This window comes from Rhinopithecus roxellana, chromosome 19 (genome assembly GCF_007565055.1).
Source record: "Rhinopithecus roxellana isolate Shanxi Qingling chromosome 19, ASM756505v1, whole genome shotgun sequence".
Taxonomy (NCBI): Eukaryota; Metazoa; Chordata; class Mammalia; order Primates; family Cercopithecidae; genus Rhinopithecus; species Rhinopithecus roxellana.
Genome location: NC_044567.1, coordinates 35,863,592 through 35,885,969, shown reverse-complemented (window position 1 = coordinate 35,885,969; position 22,378 = coordinate 35,863,592). Strand labels below are relative to the sequence as shown.

Sequence of the window (22,378 nt, the reverse complement as noted above, 5' to 3'; positions counted from 1 at the left end):
CAAGGAGGCAATTAAACACATAAAAAGATGTTCAACATCATTCATCAATAGAAAAAGGTAAATTGAAACCACCATGTGATACCACCACACAACTGTTAGAATGGCTAAAATTATTTTTAAAAAGTGACAACATTAAGTGCTGACAAGGATGTGAAGCAAATGAAACCCTCACACATTGCTTTTGGGAAATGAGAAATGGTAGACACTCTTTTTTTTTTTTTTTTTGAGACGGAGTCTCGCTCTGTCGCCCAGGCTGGAGTGCAGTGGCGTGATCTCGGCTCACTGCAAGTTCCACCTCCCAGGTTCACACCATTCTCCTGCCTCAGCCTCTCGAGTAGCTGGGACTACAGGCACCTGCCACCACACCTGGCTAATTTTTTGTATTTTTAGTAGAGACGGGGTTTTACGTGTTAGCCAGGATGGTATCGATCTCCTGACCTCATGATCCGCCCGCCTCGGCCTCCCAAAGTGCTGGGATTACAGGCGTGAGCCACCGCGCCCGGCGGACACTTTTAAAACAGTTTGGCAGTTACTTATAAAGTTAAACATATACTTGTTAAATGACCCAGTAATTTTGCCCCTTACTATTTAGCCTAGAGAAAAAGTTTGTATTCACATACAGCCTCTGCAAAATGTTAATAACAGTGCTAGTCATAATTATTGAAAACTGGAACTGACCAAGATGTCCTCCAGCAGGTGAATGATGAACAAACTGTGGTGCATGTAAGCAATAGAATACTATTCAGCAAAAAAAAAAAAAAAAAAAAAAAAAAAAAATGGAGCAAACTGGTTGCCCACAGTGGCTCATGCCTGTAATCCCAGCACTTTGGGAGGCGGAGGTGGGCAGATCACCTGAGGTCAGGAGTTCGAGACCAGCCTGGTCAACATGGTGAAACCCCATCTCTACTAAAAATACAAAATTAGCTAGGTATGGTGGCACATACCTGTTATGCCAGCTACTCGGGAGGCTGAGGTGGGAGAATCGCTTGAACCCGAGAGGTGGAGGTTGCAGTGAGCCACGATAGCACCCTGCACTCCAGCCTGGGCAACAGAGGGAGACTCATTTCAAAAAATATATGTTATTGCAATCTTATATGTCTCAAATCTAATGTGAAATTTCCTGTTCTACTCTTGAACGTTTTTCATTGAATGTGTTTTCTTCCGAATACATTGAAGAATTATACAATATTTGAATTAAATCCTATTTCCCTCTTCATTTCCATTTGAATTGGCATTTCATAAAATGTAAGTACTAGTTTGGGAAGAGATGACTTTTTACTACCTTTAGTTCATTAATCTAGGAAAATTATATGACTTTCATTTACACAAATTTTCTTTTATGTTCCTCAGTAACATTTTTATTTTGTTTTATATTTAAATTAATATTTAGCAAAATTGACATTTCTGGAGGACAACTCTGTGAAGTCCAACATGTGTGTACTGATTTGCATAACCAACACCACCATCCGAATATAAAACAGTTTCATCACTTTAATCTCATGCTATCACTTTGTAGTCTTACCCTCTCCTCATCTCTGGCAACGTTTCCTCAAAAGGAAAAGCCATACCTAGAAACACCTGACCTCATGTGATCCACCCTCCTTGGCCTCTCAAAGTGCTGGGATTACAGACATTGGCCATCGTGCCCAGCCAAATTGCAATAATTAAGAGTGCTCTACTAATGCACAGGTAAATATAGAACGGTATCAAAACTCCAAACACAAAATGAAGGATACATAGCAACTTAGTATATGATGTAGGTGGCATATCAATACTGATAAAAGGACAGGTACTTGTTCATAATTTTAAAATATATGTATTTCAAATTTGACTTTACATAATTTAAAGTGAATTAAAAAATAAAATACAAGTCAAAGATGGATATTTATTTATGTAATATTAAGTTTAGAAACATTATAAAGGAAAAGCAAAAGTCATAAAGAAAAACATTGATGGATTTAAAAATATTTTTAAAAAACACTATGAACAAAAAAGAAACGAGAAAGGATAGACTGGAATGTTTGCTCCATAAAAGACAAGGGGTAAATATCATTAATATAAAGAAAATGTTTGAAATCTAAGGAAAAAAAATCCCATTAGGAAAAAAGTAGACAAAACATACATAACCAGAAAATGTCTTTGAAAATCATGATCTTGATAAACATCTGGGAAATGCTCTAATTTAAAGCATAAGTATTAAAATATTTTAAAAAATCATTTCCGTATGCTTACTGGAAGCAATTGAAATATAATACAAAGTGTTAAGGACTGTATGAGAAAATATATACTTTAATATACTGAAATAGAACCAAAATATTTTAATATATTAAGATTCAAAGACAATATATAAATACCTTCATAGAAGTTTTATGGTATGGCTCAAAAGCTTTTAAAATACTCATGCCTTCATTTCTACTTCAAGGAAATAATTAAACATGTGAGTCAAAATGTTTGACTTTAAAAACAACTCAGGTATCCAATAATAAGGGATTCACTAAACACTTTATGGCATTTCATAAAATAGGATACTGCGCAGCAATTTAAAACGAAGTAGCTGTGTAATTAATGACAAGAATGGTGTTTCTATTTATTCCAAAGTGCAACAGGCAGTTTAGAATAGTGTGTGCACAATATTATTTAATTTTATAAATAAATTATTAACCTACAGCTCTGCATAGAATGAGATCTGCATGGATGTATTTTTAAATGCTGTATCTGAGCGGTGGGTGAGTAATTTTACTTTTTAGAATTTTGTGCTTCTCTGAATTTTCTAAGTTTTCTATAATGAATCTTTTTGGCATGTAGAATTTTTTAAATGCTGTTGAAGTTTGATTTTTTTAAAAGCCCATTTGGACAGCCGCTATTTTCCAAATGGGCTGCTCCCCCAAGAGCCTAGCCTGTTTCGTTTTCCTTTGCTGAAAGAAGAGGGATTTCTGTTCGGTCACACAGATGTGAGGCGTCTGCAGCGTTTCTGCTGCGGTGGAACCACCTCGCCCACGTGAAGTGCCTCATCTGGAAAGTTCAATCCCTGACAGCCCCAGGCTTTTTTGGAATGGACAGCCTGTCTGCCGGCCTTGTTTTTCTTCACCATGACTTAGCTCTGAGTCCCGGTGTGTTTTCTTCTGGCCCACCCTTTACATTTCAGGTCCCTGGACAAGAGCACAAATGAAGGCCCGCATACCGTATGTCTGAACATTTAAAAAGTTATAAATCAAGCTAATAAACTGTTAAATGAAATACATCCTATTCTCCTATTTTGACAAATATTCCTTCCTAACAACAAAACAGAAAAATACACATAAATCTATTATTTTTCTATGTCTGAAAGTTGGCAAATTACCAAAAATGTCTCAATTTAATTATTATTGCTCATTTGGGCATTTTGTTGATGGGCCAGCAATGTTGGGATGAGTAATAAAACAAAGACATACGCAGATCACGAACTACTACATACTTACGCCTACAATTTGTTTTTTTATCTCTTAATTTCAACAAAATGCTAATTATGCTATCATCAAGATTTTGAATGCTTTTTTTTTTTTTTTTTTTGAGGTGGGGTCTCACTCTGTCGCCCAGGGTGGAGTGCAGTGGCGTGATCTCGGCTCACTGTAAGCTTCGCCTCCCGGGTTCACGCCATTCTCCTGCCTCAGCCTCCCACCTAGTAGCTGGGACTACAGGCACCCACCACCACGCCCGGCTAATTTTTTTTACATTTTTAGTAGAGATGGGTTTCACCGTGTTAGCCGGGATGGCCTCTGTCTCCTGACCTTGTGATCCACCCGCCTCAGCCTCCCAAAGTGTTGAATACTAATTTATTCTACTGACAGCAATGGTCTAAAGCAGGAGGTGAAAAATGTTTTACGAAAAGGTCCAGAATATTTTTTAGGCCACGTGATCTCTGTCACACGTACCCAGTCCTGTGTTTGTGGTTCAAAAGCAGCCAGAGAGGATACATTTGCAAATGGACGTGGCTATGTTTCAATAAAACTTTACTGACAAAAATAGCTGACCACCACTGCTATCCAGTCCCAGAGCACTTTCATCTCGTCAAAAGGAAACGTCATACCTATTAAGCACTCACTCCCATTACCCACTCCCCTCAGCCCTTGGCAACAACTAATCTGCTTTCTGTCACTATAGATTTGTGTGTTCTGAATGTGTCATATAAATGGAATCATGGAGGTTAAAAAAATTAGCTGGGGTTGGCCTGTGGGCCATAGTTGGATGATCCTCTGATCTAAAGAATTTTTGAAGTCCAAGTACACAAATTTGAATATATTTTGATCAAAAAAAGTAAATGTAAAATTTAAGAAATGAAAGTTATTTCCATGTGTATTTAAAAGTTGTCTTTATTTCTAAAATATTCCAAGTTATCAAAATTCAAAGACAAAATGCAGATTCTAATTAATAAATATAAAATTTTGAAATAAAAGTTATTTTAAATTGACTTCTTATTAATTTTTAAATTGTAATTAAATCTCAAACATATTTATAAAATTAGAACTGTTCTCCATTCTAGCTTTTAACATCCATCTAGTTGCCCCTAGAAAGAATCAGTACCATACTGCAGCTGTTTCATCTGGACCTACGTATTTATACATGTCAGAGTGGCATCATTTGCTCCATTATGAAATATGCCCCTCCACCTCCAAGTGCAAATGTTGTGAGTACCTCTATAATGTGTTAATATCTTCAGGACCGTGAACTGGATTAGGAGGAGAAGCAGAGAAATGAGCACTCAGAAATACTAGGAAATGATACTTTTACTTCCAGACGCTATTTCATGCTCTCTGATAGGAAGCCCTGGATAAGTTACTTAAGTTGATTTTTTTTTTCTCTTAGCTAACTACTTCCCTCACCCAAATCCTTCCCCAGACTGGAAGCAGTGTCTATCTGCTGCAACACAACCCCTGAATGTTCTCAGCATTTGGACCTTTTGTTTTAAAGACACAGGGCAAGAGGTTTGCTGAAGCATTTCCCTGGGATTTAAATATAAGAGTGGGTATTTAGGGTTTCTGGTTGCACTATGCTGATGCTGGAGTGACAGTTTCTGTAATAAATGTGTGTGTGTGTACAATTTGTGGAAACTTCCAAATTGTGGGACTTAAAGCCAGAGCCCTTCTTGCCTGTGTCCCTATTGGATGGACGGTTTTGCTTCTTAGTGGTGCGTGGTACAGCTGCACTAAGAGGCTGTGTAAAATGCACACTCAGGGATGGATTTCCTGAAGTTTGTTTTGTCTGCGTGCCTCATTTCATTATGACATTATTAGGGTTTTATATCATAAGAGTAACGAACAAGAGATTATTTTGGAAGTTTGTTTTGATCTGTATGAGACAAAATGTTTCTCCTTTTCTACTGTTCAAAATCAAGGACGTGGTGGCAGTCGCCTGTAATCCCAGCTATGCAGGAAGCTGAGGCAGGAGAATCACTTGAACCCAGGAGGTGGAGGTTGCAGTGAGCCAAGATCGCGCCACTTCTCTCCAGCCTGAGTCACAGAGCAAGACTTTGTTTAAAAAAAAAAAAAAAAAAAAAAATCAAGGACACTGAGATATTCACACAGGGTGAGGATGGCAAATTTTAGAAAGAATATCCTAGCAGTTCAAGACCCCAGACTCCTGCCAAAATCATAGCTGCAAGTCACTTTTCCTGGTTCAAACTTGAAAGACATATTGATTTAGCACCTAGTCTGTGTCCAGAACTTAACAAGTGGAATAAAATAAACTGACAGAAAAATAAGGAATGAACAAGCAAACACCAAAAACTACCACCATTGCCAAAATGTAACAAAGAACCTTTCTAAAATTTTAGATTTATCCTCATCGTGTTTCTCTCTCAGCTTCCCCACTCTCCTGAGATTGTTGATTTCCAAACAAGGAAAAGCACATTTTCCCTCCTTATCTCCAGCCACACATATGCAAAGACCCGATAATTCCAGGCTGATGAGAGCTCTGTTCCGAAGCAGCTGCCCGCAGTTGCACAACAGCCGATAGCACAGCTCTCAAACTAATCATCTAGAAAACTCCTGTCAAGAGCCCAGATCAGCCTAGATGTTGGGTTTGCTGCGGCAGCCACCACAGAGCCAGGAGAGGGGCCTGCCCTTGGCCCAGACTCTCCCCACTTTGAATAAGAATTCCATTCTCCCCTTCTAGATGCTGACCTCATATCATGGTTATGAGAACCAGGTAGGCTGAAGAAAAGCCAATTCTTCCTTTAATCAGGACTCAACATTTAATATAACTTTCACAGTTCAGAAGAACTACAAGGGAATTCCACCCACGCCCCCGAGATGGATTTTGTTTTTCAGGTAATCAAGCCCTGGGCACATTATATTTCTAGAATTAAGGCAGAATAATGTAACTTAGAAAGAACAGTGAGCCAAGCATCAGAAGACTCAGAATCTAAGCCTAGCTTTTTGTGTTCTTTTGGCTGAATGACTTAGGACAAGCTCCTTCTCAAACCTTTCAATATCAGTGAAATGAAGCAGCTGGATTGGGGGATTTCTAAGGTTTTTTCCTGTTCTAATTTTTAGTGGTACTGCTTGGAAGAATACAGTCCTTGTACTTTCCTATCTCTGGTAGATTCTAGATTCTTCTCTTTTTTCTCCTATCTTCTTGGTCTCTTCTCTGTCTCGTTGTAACCTATCAATCTCTCTCTGTCTCTCTCTCTTTCTCTCTCTCTCTCTTGCACCCAAATACACACACACTTCTAAGGGCTTATAAATATTATTCAGGCTTCAGCTCCTAGCTAACTTAATTACATTTCATTTCTGCTATGTATTTGTCATCGTTTTTATGCATACATTAAGAATAATTCTTTAAGACATTTCTATTCTGACTGATTTTAGATAGCCCCTCATTTTACTGAAATACACTAACTTTTTCATTCTTGTGCTTTTAATTTTTCTCTATTGCTCAGTTGACACGAACCTTCTAGTTTGTTTGTTTCCCAGGGTTACATGGGTGTTACGTTTTTTAAACCATTGCATATCTGAAAATGTCATTTTGATATGTCATCAAATGAAATCAAACTTAGCTGAGCATAAAGGTCTTTTTCCCTTTAAGCTCTTCTCCACTTTCGGCACTTATTACTGAAGGCTGAGGCTCAACTCCCCTGTCTCCTCCTTCATTTGTCAGTAGCCTAGGTGTTGTGTTATTTGTTTCTCTTTCTGTTTAAATGCCAGGAAGTACTTTCTTTTTTCTCAAACTCTAAAAACTTTCTAGTATTTTCAAAGTGTGGATCTCTGCCAGGGCCAGGACCAGGGTCAGGCAAGAGTGGCACCTAGGCTAAAAAAAAAAAAAAAAAAAAAAAAAATTAAAGAGATGCTTACTCTCAGAGTAGGAAATGTTACTTTTTGCTTGGTACACAAAGAATGTCGGAAGTCCAGAGATGGCCCCATGGTGGGGAAGAACAACGTATTCCTACCTTTCCCAGGTGGTTTCTTAGGCTCTGATTGTCTTACAGATTCTGGCATAATTCGGTTGTTTTATAATTCATAATTGTATATAATATAATTTATAATTCATTAAAATTCATAATTGAATTTTAGTTTTCAATGTTGTAAGGTTATTTCTCTGGATATTATTTAATACTTTGATAGGACATTGATAGAAGCACACCAGCCCCTAGGAGACGGAAACCACTTTAAAACAGAATTTGGGACAATGCATACCGTGTTAGAAATGGTAGTTTACATCTTATGAATTACATGAGTTCTCCCAATGAAGTTAACATAGAAATGGGGATCAGGGGTTGAAGCAATGAGCCTTGGAAGTTACTGGTTTATTTGTACTGTTTCTAAGAGTCAATGAAAGAGAAAATGTGTGGAATTGCTTGGGAAACTCTAAGATCCAGCAGAAACATAAAGCATTCTTACTTGAATTTATGAGCCCAAAACACTCTTGCCCTTTGTCTTCCAGGAAGACTCTTTGATCTGACCTGACTACAGATGGATTCGTTATCTTTTCATGAGGCTCCCCCAAATTAACGATCAAGAGTCCTTGACTTTTCTCTCCTCCCCTAGAGTCCAGGGAACCCTGTGCTGTTTTCTTGAAGTAAGCTTTGGTACATATTGTGTCATAAAGACTAGTGAGAATAAGAATCCAGTTTTTTTTCTCTCTCTCTCTTTCTTCTTTACCTGGTCGTTAAAAATTTTAAAAGGAGTCTGCTATCAGTGGCACTGGTCAGTGTCCCAGCCTCTAACCCTGATGTTTAGCTTATCTTGATGATGATTTGGTTCTTAGAATTGCATATCCAGATTCAGTTAGTGTGGGAGCTGGTTCAAAAACATAAGTCTTCCTACCCACAGAAGCCAATTAAAACAAGTAAAGGGAGTTTTCTTTCCATCCTTGTAAGTCACGTTTTTGGAGGGGTCCCACGTAACAACAGCAGGAAAAGAAATATTAATGTGAGTGGGACTCGGCCCAAGGGATGGCGAGCTGACAGCACGGAGAGTTTCCAGCAGTTTCCCCTGCTCCCAGACACACACCATTGAGGACCCACAGGAACTACCTTCTCGCTGTGGCCATGAAAAGAGCATGTTTTTCTAGCATGTTCTGCTGCCAGAGGCTTCCAAAAACAGACACACAGTTCTGTTTGGTTGTATAGACTTAAAAAAAGTACATGTACACGGGCCAGATTTATTTATTCCTCAAGGCACATTACCTTTGCATTACAACTCAGGGACTTCCCTTTGCAGGATGTTCTTCCTTTGCAGAAGATAGCCTTTGAAAAACATATGATGTGTATTACCTGTTCGCAAGATTTCAGGAAGGGTGATTTGCATTCAGAGATGGATATGTAAAGAATGCATTTAACACTCATATGTTTTGGCAGAATGTCAAAGACGGCCACCAAAGTCAACCAAAAGTCACTCTGATGTTCCCTGACTGTTTCCGAAGGTTGAAAGAATATGCACTTTAGAGCTGGATGGACCTGGGTTTTCATTCTTGCCCTATTAGCAACCATGTGTGCTTGGATAAGTCACATTATCTCTCTGAGCCTATTTCCCCATCTGTGAAATGAGGGGAATAATTCTAGCTTTTCATTTTAGTTGTGAGACTCAAGAGATAATACATCAGACCTTGTTCTACGGTAAATGCTCAGTAAGTGTTCATTTTCTGCTATCTTCATTATCTCTTCCTAAGGACCCTGAACTTAAACTTCTGGCTGCCCTGGATCTATTATTTTTAATGTAGTCCTATCCATGAATTTCATCTTCTGACTTTGACATTTTTCTTTCTTCTTTTTTTTGTTTTTTTTTTGAGATGGAATCTCTCTCTGTCACCCTGGCTGGAGTGCAGTGGCACAATCTTGGCTCACTGCAACCTCCGCCTCCCGGGTTCAAGCATTTCTCCCACCTCAGCAGCCTGAGAAGCTGGGATTACAGGCCTCCACCCCCAGGCCTGGCTAGTTTTTTTTTTTTTTGTATTTTAGTAGAGACGGGGTTACACTGTGTTGCCCAGGCTGGCCTCGAACTCCTGAGCTCAGGCGATCCGCCCGCCTTGGCCTCCCAAAGTGCTGGGATTACAGGCATGAGCCACCGCGCCCAGCCTCCTGACTTTGACATCTCATTTCAATGTGTCAGGCACAGAAGAAGCACAGGATAGACGTGGGCCTCCTTCATCACTTGCCTTGTGGAATATAGTGAGACCTCTCTGCTCATAGATTTTCTGGTCTTTCTGCTGCTCCCAAGCCCTAGGGATATATCAAGTTCACCTTCATTTTAACTAACCTCAGCACTTTCTCTTGGCATCAGTTATTTGAACTGCATTCTTTCAGATCTCATTGATTTTGAAATCAATTCTGTTGATGCAGAATTGCCCTGTATAATTATTTATACAAATCTCTTGATGTGATTGGTGGAGCCATACTTCAGAACACAGCAGCATGATGCTGCACAGAGCTTTAAATACAAGTTAAAAAGGAATTAAAGTCTCACTCCCTACATGAAATCTTACAGATGGAAAGCTCTTCCGACATTGAGGACAATACGCTTTTTTTGTTCGTGAAGAAATCGAGGCCAGGAGAACGAAAGTGATTTGCCCAAGATCACACAGCTTATTAATAGCAAAATCAAGGCTGAAATCCTTATTACTATTCCTGCTTTTGAGTTTGCTACAAAACTATGTTGTCTTCATGGAGATACATGATCCATCTGTGTCATAGTTTAGAATAAAACTAATACTATTTTGTCTCCACTAGAATCCTCATGTAGAAATCCTAACTTTTATAAAAAAGTAACTCCGACTCTACTGAAACAGAAATCCAATTTTTTTTTTTTTTTTTTTTTTTTTTTTTGAGGTGAAGTCTCACTCTGTTGCCCAGGCTGGAGTGCAGTGGCGAGATCTCGGCTCACTGCGACCTCCACCCTCCCGGGTTCAAGCGATTCTCCTGTTTCAGCCTCCTGGGTGCTGGGATTACAGGCACGTGCCACCACACCTGGCTAATTTTTGTATTTTTGGTAGAGACGGGGTTTCACCATGTTGGTCAGGCTGGTCTCGAACTCCTGACCTGGTGATCTGTCCACCTCTGCCTCCCAAAGTGCTGGAATTATAGGCATAAACCACCACGTCTGGCCCAAATTTTCTTTTTTGAGGGGGAGAGGGGAACACTTCCTTCTCCAAAATAATTGTTCACTTTAATAAAATTTGTATTCTTTTCCACCTTTCTTTTTTGAAAATGTCTACATTGTTTCATTCATAAATCAGCTATCTAGCCTCACCGATTATACTCTAAATATTTCTTTTGTCCTCACCCACCCTGTCTTTCCCACTGTCAGCACCCTAATCCAGGTCTTTAACTCCTCGAGCTTGGATTCTGTTGGAAGAGCCTCCTAAAGTATTTAACCACCTGCAGTCCTTTCCTGCTCCAAACCTGCACACTGCTTCAGATTTAATATATCACTGACATTAATCAAACCATCATCTTTTTTGGTCTAATTTCGTACAGCTCCCCAATTCAAGTACACAAATTTCTTCATCTCATCTGCATTCAATTCAGAATTTAGTTCTTTCAGGATCTTCACAGCTACCTTCTGGATAACTCTCTCATGTTCCCATGTTTTCCATGTATTGAATTTGCTCCATTGGCTCCATTGTCTGTATATTATTTTTGTAAACCCCTCTGGCTGCTGACTTTCTCTTACCCGCTGCAATAGAAATAATCTCACACTAGGCAGTGGGAAGACCCCCCATCACCTTCCATACAGTGACTATGAAGACGTCAGCATACTGCTCAGCCTCTCTGGACATCAGCTTCCTTGTCAGAAAAATTAGGGAATGTAATCACCTACCTTACCTCTTTTTTGGCTGCGTAAGGATTAGCTGAGAAAGTCATCGCCCAAATATTTTGCAAGTGTGACTTATTCTTCAGTTCTCTCTTTCTGAGTTCACACTCTTGAAACACATCCTCCAGGTTACACTGCACACCACTGTGCTCATAGTGGTCCATGTGAGGGGCAGCTGCCGTCCTTATCATTCACCTGGGGTGAGGGAGAAGTGGTCTTGGAGACGACGCCTGACTCCTAGGCATATGATCTCCACTCCTTCTCCTTTGTGATCTGAATTTACACAAATTGGAGACATAGTGGGCTTCACAAATACCCTTTAAAAAAAAAATCATGCTTTTCTTGGAGCATTATGGGATATTGGTCCATTTATTTTTTATAAGCATAGTAAAATCTTTATTCAAGTGCAACATAAACATACAAAAGGACACAAATCATGGGATACAGCTCAATAAATTTTCACAAAATGGATATGCTTCTGTGACCAGCACCCAGGTCGTGAATTAGTACTTTTCCTTTAGCCTGGAAGTCCCTCTCATGCCCTCTTCTAGACACTGATCCCCCTAAGGGTAACCTCCATTTTGACATTGAATGGGATAGATGAGTTTGGCCTGTTTAAGAACATTTTTTATAAAGGAAATCATACAGTGTTTCCTTTTTTGTGACTGGCTCTGTTTGTTAACATTGTGATGTTCACCCACAGGTTTTGTTTGTTTGTTTGAGATGGAGTCTCGCTCTGTCACCCAGGCTGGAGTGCAGTGGTGCAATCTCAGCTTACTGCGACCTCCGCCTCCTGGGTTCAAGTCATTCTTCTGCCTCAGTCTCCTGAGTAGCTGGGACTTGTAACAGGTGCCTGCCACCACACCCGGCTAATTTTTGTATTTTTAGTAGAGACGGGGTTTCACCAGTTGGTCAGGCTGGTTTCAAATTCCTGACCTCATGATCCACCCACCTCGGCCTCCCAAAGGGCTGGGATTACAGGTGTGAGCCACCATACCCAGCCCACCCACAGGTTTTAAGTCATTCATTCTGTATGCTGTTTAAGATCTCACTGTTTAAGATCTACGTGTGTCTATTATGGGTGGACATTTGGAGAGCTTGAAATGGGGACTATTAGAATTGTCTGTGAACATGTCTTTTGGTGAACGTATGTATCATTTCCATTGAGTATAGCCCTGGCCATGAAATGGCTGGGTCACAGTGAATGCACATGTTTAGTAGATAGTGCCAAAGAGTTTTCTAAAGTCACTGTGCCAGTTTACTCTTTAACCACCAAAGTGCCAGTTCCACATTCTCACCCAAACTCAGAATTCTCTGTGGTTTTTATTCTAGATGACCAGTGGGTGTGTCATAGTATGCTATTGCGTTTTACTTTACATTTTCCTGATGACCGATGAAGTTCAGTGCCTTCTCGTGTGTTTATTGATTATTACTTTTTATTTATTTATTTTCTATTTCATTGTTAGTTGGCACCTAATAATTGTACATACTTATGGGACACAGAGTGATATTTCAGTACATGTATACAATGTAATAATCCAATCAGGATAGTTAGCATATCTATCACCTCAAACATTTATTACTTTTTAGTGTTGTGAACATTCAAAAATCTTTCCTTCCAGCTTGTTGAAAATATACATGAAATTGTTGTTAACCATACTCACCCTACAGTGCTTCAGAACACTAGAACTTATTCCTCCTATCTAGCTGTAAATTTGTGGATACTGTACTCTGTTAACAAAACTTTACTTCCTTCAGAAGTGCTTATTCCAGCTTTTCGCCTGTTTTTCTTCTATGCTGTATGGTTATTTTTACTTATTGATTTATAGGAGCTCTTTTTTTCTTTCTTCTTTCTTTCTTTCTTTTTTTTTTCTTTTGAGATGGAGTCTTGCTCTCTTGCCAGGCTGAGTGCAGTGGCCTGATCTCAGCTCACTGCAACCTCTACCTCCCAAGTTCAAGTGATTCTTGTGCCTCAGCCTCTTGAGTAGCTGGAACTATAGGCACACACCACCACACCTAGCTACTTTTGTATTTTTGGTAGAGATGTGGTTTCACCATGTTGGCCAGGATGGTCTCACTCTCTTGACCTCATGATCGGCCTGCCTTGGCCTCCCAAAGTGCTGGGATTACAGGCGTGAGCCACCGCGCCCGGCCCTACTTTTTTTTTTCATTATAGTTACTCCTTTAAGAAATTAACAAAACTTTACCTCCTTCAAAATCATCAAGATGTTCTAATGTTCTAGGTTTCATTCCTAAAGTTGATTGTTTCACCACTTATATTTGTATCAGCAGATGATCTGGAATTAATTTTTCCTAGATAGCTAGAGGCAGATGCCAAGATTTATTTTTCCATATAAATAGAAAATTGACCAAACATCATTGATTAAAAATAAAATGGGGAAGGATAATAGGGTAATTGTTTTTTGGAAGAAGTACTTTCAGAGAGGGCCAGTAGCAGTTCCAGAGGGAGGGTGAAGGAGCAAAAGACAAGACGGCAATGAGAATTCAGGGCAAATGGCCCAAATGGATAAGAAGAGTGAGGCACATGAGGGAAGTTCTTTTTATTTTGTCTTGCACATATTGGATGCACCATGCATATGTGTTGTTGAGTGTCATGGAGGGCTCTCTCAGGTGGTTCCCAGATCATAGAGGTGGCAGTGATGCAGCCAGTGCTAGAGTTCTAGGCTTGCCTCTTGGACCATCGTTAAGGCACAGCCATGAAGGCAGGTCTGTCCCCTCAGTAGTGTGGCAGGGGAAAGTCCTCTGGGTCATTTTGGTACTCCCACCGTTAACTGCTGACCTGATTGAAGGCTGGGGTAGAAAACAGAAGACAACTTAGCATGTCTATCACGGTTCCTGCTTGACCATAACACTTCCTGCACCACAGACACACAGCAGCTCTAACAACCCTAGGCCCCGAGAGCCTTACCCAGGGTGACAGATCAGATCCAGAATGGAATTCCCCAGCACAGTGGAGTGGCATGATGTCTGAGCCAGATTTAACATTACCAAGCAGTTTCCTTCCTGGCACAACTGCACCCATGCCATGGAAGGAAATGAAATCCCCTTAAAAACTGAACTCATCTCTCTCACACCATAATAAGATAATAAGCCAGGCTCTGCCCTTCCAAATAATGTAGCCAGCTCACCGCCTTCAAACCAGGCATCCTCACTGAATGACAAATGGGCAGGTATGTCAGGAACATGGCAAAGAGCTCTAACTCTCTGAACCCTTTGTTAGCTGGACTAAGTGGAGTTCTCCTGGAAGCTGGGAATTCAGAACACTGGGGGTCACATTCTTAAAAAGAGTGCTTCCCTCTATTCCCTACAGTAATAATGGCCATGATGACACTTCATTACAGTCCAGGAATTTTGAACCTTTGACTTGGTTTTTCTGGTAAGGTGAATAAACTGAGCATAGAGATGCTAAATTACTATCTCGTGATCATGCAGCAGGCAGTGGGCATGGACCACAAACCTCATTTTTTGATTCGAGATCAGCTGCACAAAAATCTCATAAATTATTATATTTTCCTTTTAGCAAAACCACAACCTCCTTCAGCAGTACCTTGTTCTAATGTTTAATTAACCATAAAGCAAAAAGACTCTTTTGTCTAACTAATTTCTATCAATGCCACTGAAATGTTTGTTCTCCCTTAAGTTCTTTTTTAAAAAATTGTAGTAAAATACACATAACATAAAATTTACCAGTTTAACCATTGCTAGGTTCAGTAGTGTTAACTACATACATGTTGCTATGTGATTAACCTCAAGAACTCTTTTAATCTTATAACGCCGAAACTTCATACCTACTGAACAGTAACTCTCTGTTCCTCTTCCCTACAGCCTCTGGAAACCACCATTCTACTTGCTGTCTCAATGAATTTGAGTACCCCAGATGTATCATATAAGTGAACTCACGCAGCATTTGTCTTTTTGTGACTGGATTATTTCACTTGGCATAATGTCCCCAAGGTTCATCCAGGTTGGAGTGTGTGTCAGAATTTCTGAATAATATTCCATTGTGTGCATAAACTACATTCTGTTTATTAACTCATCTGTCAATAGACACTCAGCTTGCTTCTGCCCTTTGGCTATTGTGAGTTCTCTTTGAGTTCTATGGGAAGAAGAGCAACTGTGTATAATCTACCTTGCAATAATGCTTAATTTGCTTGTGAAATTTCTGCTTATCTTTGCCTCCCTCAGGACAAAACAAATACACTTCTATATTTTTTTTCCTTACAGTATTGGTCTCAACCCATTTCCTCATCCTTACACCTACTGTAAATGTCTCCAAATTGTGCTCACTATTTAGAGGGGAGATTGGAATGGTCTACACTACTTAGCTTGGAAAGTAAGTTCTCCTAGAACCTATGCCTCCCATCATCCAGTTGAATTTCTCCCATCCTTCCTCACCTGTTCTGTCTTCAGGCAAACCTCACGTGATTTCTCAGTGCACACACCTTCATGCTCCCATAGCCTGCCTGGTATTTCTGTAGACCTTTTGTAATACTGTAATAGATAATACTGTAATAATAATACTGTAATTTGCCAATAATGGCAAAACCACAATTACTTTTGCACCAACCTAATATGTACCTTACTGTGGTAAAGAAGAATGATTTCCAACTTCTAGACACTTTGAAATGCAGTATTCCAACATACATATGCCTTTTGTTTTATATGCTAGTGTGGTGCTTTGTTGAACATTAAAATGCAGTAAGATTTGCAATAAGAAAATGTATGGAAAAAACGTATCCCCTTCATTGATTTTTTTGAAAAAAAAGTGTATCCCTTTTATTGACTTTTTTGAAAAAAAAGATTTAAAGATTGCCATTTAAAGAATTCTGTTGTGAGTCCTGTCACAAAGCAACCATTTTCTACAATGTAAGCTTGATTAGGATTTATTTAGACTATCGTTTCTTTATTTTTGCAGAAAGAAGCTTGCAGGTAGCTTATAGTTAAGCCCAACTCTCCACACCCCCGCATGCTAAATCGGTCAGTTTTCCTCACCCTGCCAATGACAATAATGAATGTGTTTTTCTTTTGCAATCCGATTTTAGCTGTTTCCTCTTCAAACTCCTCGTATGTTGGATAGCTCTTCTCCCTACTCTATTGAGATTATTTAAAATATGATTCCTTTTTTAAGTGGTTTTAGCAGTGTTTCCTCTGGCCCAGCACAATCTATAGCCTCAATCTCTGCAAAGTCTCCTGCAGCTCTTGCCCACCCCAACCACACCCATACACCCAACCCCTTCCCCAGTAGGCCAACCAGGAGCTCCCAAGTGAAGTATTATGCTCTCTCTATTTTACTGGTCAAAATTTGAAATAAAGTAGTTAAACATCAAAGATATATAGAAAAAAAGAGACAGCAATGCTGGCTCTTTCAAAAAAAAGTCTATAAATACTCTTTCTTATCACTTCTGTGTAGTTGATGGTTGCTTTTCAAGCCCAAAACTTTTTCACACATTTGCTTAAATTTCCTTCACTGAGAAATTCCAACCATCTCTGGATAAATCTCCTGGCTCACCTTAGACAAGAGTCATGTAAGCTTTTATATTAGGTTGGCCTAGCCAACTTTTCAGTTCCATAAAAGGAGTCACAGAGGAATGAGTGATATGCATTCACACCACGGAATCTGCGTCGCATAGGTGGTTATGCCAATGTGTGTCTCCTTTGTGTCAACACCAAACTATCTGATCTTCGCTTACTCTTACCCAGACCTTAAGGTCTGTCTAGGAGGTGGGTAATGAGGTACATTAAGAGTTATTTTGAAAAAGGAAGTTCACATTTATTTCAAAAATTAAAAGCTCAGAAACAGAAAGCAAATGCCTATAAAAAGTAAAGATAACCCGACTGAAATGACAAAAATAACCACCCCCCACCTAAAAAAATGGGAGGAAACCTGAGTATGGGCTAAGGGAAAACTTCCCCTTCAACTCCTGAAGGGTTGCTGAAAATCACTGATGAGAGGCAGATTCATAGGAGAAAAGGCAATACACATTTACTACTGTGTACGCAAGAGCCTTCAGAGGGAAGACCTAAAAATACAGAGGAAATTGTCCATTTTTATGTTTGGGCTTAGCTAAATATGAACAGCTGTATAGAAATATGATTGGATGGCCGGGTGCGGTGGCTCACGCCTGTAATCCCAGCACTTTGGGAGGCCGAGGCAGGCAGATCACGAGGTCAGGAGATCGAGACCATCCTGGCTAAGACAGTGAAACCCTGTCTCTACTAAAAATACAAAAAAATAGCTGGGCATGGTGGCGGGCGCCTGTAGTCCCAGCTACTCAGGTGGCTGAGGCAGGAGAATGGCATGAACTCGGGAGGTGGAGCTTGCAGTGAGCCGAGATGGTGCCACTGCACTCCAGCCTGGGCGACAGAGCAAGACCCTATCTCAAAAAAAAAAAAAAAAAAAAAGAAAGAAAAAGAAATATGATTGGACAAAAAGGGTATGATCTAACCCAAATAGACCCAGTGGAGGAAGCCCGCAAGGCCTGTCTAGATTCTTCTTGGCCTCTCTGAGCATGTCTTCCTTCCTTTTAGGTGTGGGGCAGGACCCTCTCAGGAATGAAGGTCTTATGACCTACAGTCAAACAGGATAGGTCAGATAATTTCTTTATGGCCAATTTTTATACAGAAAAGTGGAAAGTTAGAGTAATGTTTTTAGGTTTTATGGCTGGCTTTGGGGAAAAGGAGTTCCGGTTTCTATGACCTGCCTTGCGGGAGAGGGATTTTAGTTTCTATGGTGAGTCTTGGGTAAGAGTAGGACTGAAAGACAGAGGGGCAGGAGAAGTTCAGAGAAAAACTTTGGCTTCTGAGGCTGCTTTTGAGGCCTTGATTTTGGAGTCCCAAATGTGTTTATGACAGTCTTGTTTTCTGAGTCCCAGTACCTGCATCATTAAAACTAAGGGAGAATCAGGGCCATGAGATTGCCTGAGAGATTGAGGAATTTGTGCCAGAAATAATGCAGATGGGAGCAGGAATACTTATTAATCCATTGACAGGATGTTTGTGAATGACTTTAAAATAATCCAGCTGGCCTGGTGGGGCAGCAGAAATGAAGGGATTTATGAATAAAATTGGCCATCCTGAAGTTTTGAAACTGGATGTGAGGTGTATGAGATTGATTTGACAATTTTCTCTGCTTTTGTGTGTGTTTGAAGTGTCTCACAAAATATAGTTAGCCCAGATGGTATAGCTGGGACAAAAATCACAGGGAATTAATAACTGCAAGCTCCCATGATACAAAGTGTATCCTTTCCTTGCAGATGCAAAATAAAAACGAACCACAAATTCCATGAACAAAAGTAACAAGTCTATCATGAGAATTAAAGATATAATACAATCCTAGATAATGTCTACATTAAAAGAGAAATCAAAACTACAAAATGAAATAACTAAGGATCTCTGACTATCCATCTGTCTGTATCTATCTCAACAAATAGTGCATTTAATGGCAGTATACTTAAGTTGGAAGAACAAATAGATTTGATCTCTCCTATTCATATGTTTTGACTGGCGAGGCCAGTAGAAAGCCTGCTTGAACAGAGAAGCACTATCTGCTTTATCAAGACTCCAATTGGGTTTTTGTTTTTAATGTGACAAAGTGATATCTCATTTGTCAGGAGGAATAAACAGACAAGAATCATCAAGGACAAGCTGAACAATAGAAAGTCAGAATTTACTCTGGTGTACATGAAAATATACTATCACATGATAATAACTTATAATTGGGCCAATGTAGAAAAGAATCAACATATTTAGAATATGATAATGATGGCATTTCAAATCATTAGGCAAAAGATGGATTCTTTAATAAGTCTTGTTTGTTGCTGGAAAACTCAGGAATTACAAACATAAGTATTTTGTGTAATATGCTACGTGATGTTGAATATAATTGCTTTGTTTATAAGAAAATTACAGGAAGGACTCAGGATATTTTAATACTATCTCATAACAGTATAATTGTGTTTATGACAATATTCTAATTCACCTGAAGATTTTGACCAAGGTTATTTTCTTACAGCACTGTGGATAAACAATAATAAAACACAGAAACTTAACATGGCATTTATTCGGTGGCAGGCACTTTTCTAAGTTGTTGAGGTATATTAACTCGTTTAATCATCACAAAACTGTACGCGATGGGTAATACTATCATTCTCTGCTCAATACACGAGGAATCTGAGGTGCGGAGCTCGTTGTGCCGTCATCAGACATCTAGCAAGTGGGCGGGGGGTGGGGGGCTGGAATTGCGGCCTGGCTCCAGCGTGTTCTTTACAGCCTCTCCTGGGACTGAGCTCTCTATGCACATCTCTGAAGTGCTTTTTTGCTTTTCTCAGGGACCTGATGCCCAGAACCCTGGACGGGCAGATCACCATGGAGAAGACGCCCAGTTACTTCGTCACGCGGGAGGCGCCCGCGCGCATCTCGGCCATGTCCAAGGACACCAAGCTCATCGTGGTGGTGCGGGACCCGGTGACCAGGGCCATCTCGGACTACACACAGACGCTGTCCAAGCGGCCGGACATCCCCACCTTCGAGAGCTTGACGTTCAAAAACAGGACAACGGGCCTCATCGACACGTCGTGGAGCGCCATCCAGATCGGCATCTACGCCAAGCACCTGGAGCATTGGCTGCGCCACTTCCCCATCCGCCAGATGCTCTTCGTGAGCGGCGAGCGGCTCATCAGCGACCCGGCCGGCGAGCTGGGCCGCGTGCAGGACTTCCTGGGCCTCAAGCGGATCATCACGGACAAGCACTTCTACTTCAACAAGACCAAGGGCTTCCCCTGCCTGAAGAAGGCGGAGGGCAGCAGCCGGCCCCACTGCCTGGGCAAGACCAAGGGCAGGACCCACCCTGAGATCGACCGCGAGGTGGTGCGCAGGCTGCGCGAGTTCTACCGGCCTTTCAACCTCAAGTTCTACCAGATGACCGGGCACGACTTTGGCTGGGATGGATAACCATATAATTTAAAAAGAAAAAAAAAAATCAAAATATAATATATTTTTTTACCAATCGGTAGAGAAGAGGCAGTTTAATATTTGTGCTGAAAATATGTTTCAGTATTTTTTTCAATGAATGTTAAGAGATTGTTCTCACTCCAGCCCCATCTCAACGTATAACCAGCACCAAACACGTGGATCAACAGAAAAGGAAAAGTTCACTCGTCTAAACGCTTTCAATTTTCAGTTTTTATTTTATGTTCTATGTACCCAGTCATAAAGTATAAGCATCAGTTGTCATTAAAAGTTTTCAGAAAATCTTGAGGATAAACATCTCTCTCTTTTTAATACAAGACCCTGATAAAATTGATATCTATCCTTGTATTTTTCTCCCTTTTTCCTGTGCCACTTTTTCTTAAATTATTTCCCAGTTAGTATTGTCATGTTTGTACCCCACTTCACAGTTTTCATAGTGCTTTCAAATACACGTTTTTGATCATTAAAATATTTTTTAAAATCGTGCTGTGTCATATAAGAGCACAGTAAGTAAAGATTATTATCCCCATTTTACAGAAAGGAAAACTGAGTCTCTGGGAGAAGAAATGATGTATCTAAAGGCTAAATGGTGGACCCTGGACAAAATTCCATCTTCCACTTGTTCTGTATTTTATGCCACTTTTTCCAGGGAGAGCTGAGAATAAGACATCTGCACTTTTAGAAATGGTTAGCTAGTTTTCAGATGATCTGAAAAGAGACAGAGAGGGTGTTATCTTGTTTTCTAAGTTCCATGGCACCCAGTTTCATTACACAGTTGTGTTCAAGAAAATCACTCAGACCTGGACACAGTCTCTCTTAAGAGCCAGTCTTGCCTCTTGCCTACTAAAAACACCCTGAGATATGGAAATCTTGACTGATGGATGCTTGATTGAATTGGAGAGGAATTATTGGATTCTTGCACGGAGGACAAGGTGGCCAGCCATGCTAGGGGTAGCACAAGATATGTTAGGAACATAACTTACCCATTTGTTGGTTTAACTGACTTTTAAAAAAAGAAAAACAGATTTCAATTAGCGCTTACAAGTATGAGTCTCATGTGTTTTTTTGGTTTACCTCTTTTTAAAGAGAGAAAACCTACCTTTCTTTGTAGTATCTCACTTCTAACTTTGGAGCTAGTACTCTAAAAGAATTAATTAGCAATTCGTTTTCAACGTTTTTATTTTTCATGGATGGAAGACGATCACTTCGTCACTTTATCCCCCCCCCCCCCCACTTCCTATTTATACCATTTATAACCTAATGTTCGGTAATATTTGGAGAAATATTCTAGGAAATTCATTTGTGGGTAAAATGGTGGCTCTTCCTCTTCTCTCGTCTGTTTCTGCCCATCCCCCATTTAAATCACTCAAATAAATCAATAGTTTATTAAGAGTATTCCTTTCCTCTCTGAGTGGGTATTAACAAGATTAGCGTTAATGGGAATTAAATTGGTTTAGAGAGGAGCACACATGCACAAAATATATAAAACATTTATAATTAGCCTGTCAGCAACATTTTACTAGAGGTTTAAACCCAAGAGGAAAAATGTCTTCTATTTCATGGAAGTTTTCTTTATCTGCCAAAATTTAAAGGACCAGACACTCTAAAATAATATTCTTTTTCTTCTCTAATGTTGTCAATCAAAAGAAACTAAAGTTGTTTTAAAATATGCAACACAATTGTACATTTACCATAGATGTTGCAGCAGGTGATGTAAATATTTCTTGAGAAGCTTAACATAGGATCAAAATGAAGGAAACAAATCTTTTAAGTGTTAGATATTGTGTCATTGCTCCAAATCTTCAATTTATCTGTTAATATCCCATTTACAGGAGTTAAGTAAACCCCAAATCCAGGTCACCTTTTTTCAGCTGATTTCCTTCATGTCTATGCCCTCAATTTCCCAGTGCCACAGACTGTTTTTATTCTACTTGAATCACTAGCTGCAACAAGATAACTCTTATCATCATTTCTCTTAGCTCATTTTGTTTGTACAACTGATTCTTTTATAAGTGTTTGCTTGGCGTTATGCAAAAGTGGCTTGCACAAACAAACAATTGCATTCTGCAACCTTCATTTTTTTAATGTGAAAGAAATAATAAAAG

General features: G+C 39.8%; 1 protein-coding gene across 1 annotated transcript in view; it reads left to right on the top strand.

The window, feature by feature from the left end:
• HS3ST3A1 (heparan sulfate-glucosamine 3-sulfotransferase 3A1) overlaps positions 1–20,555 on the top strand; it is a 105,019-nt gene extending 84,464 nt beyond the window's left edge. The window contains exon 2 of the mRNA XM_010370562.2: positions 19,634–20,555. Within this exon, the coding sequence (XP_010368864.1) occupies positions 19,634–20,255 (622 nt within the window). The 3' untranslated portion in view covers positions 20,256–20,555. The remainder of the gene's footprint in view (positions 1–19,633) is intronic.
• Positions 20,556–22,378: the final 1,823 nt, after the last annotated feature.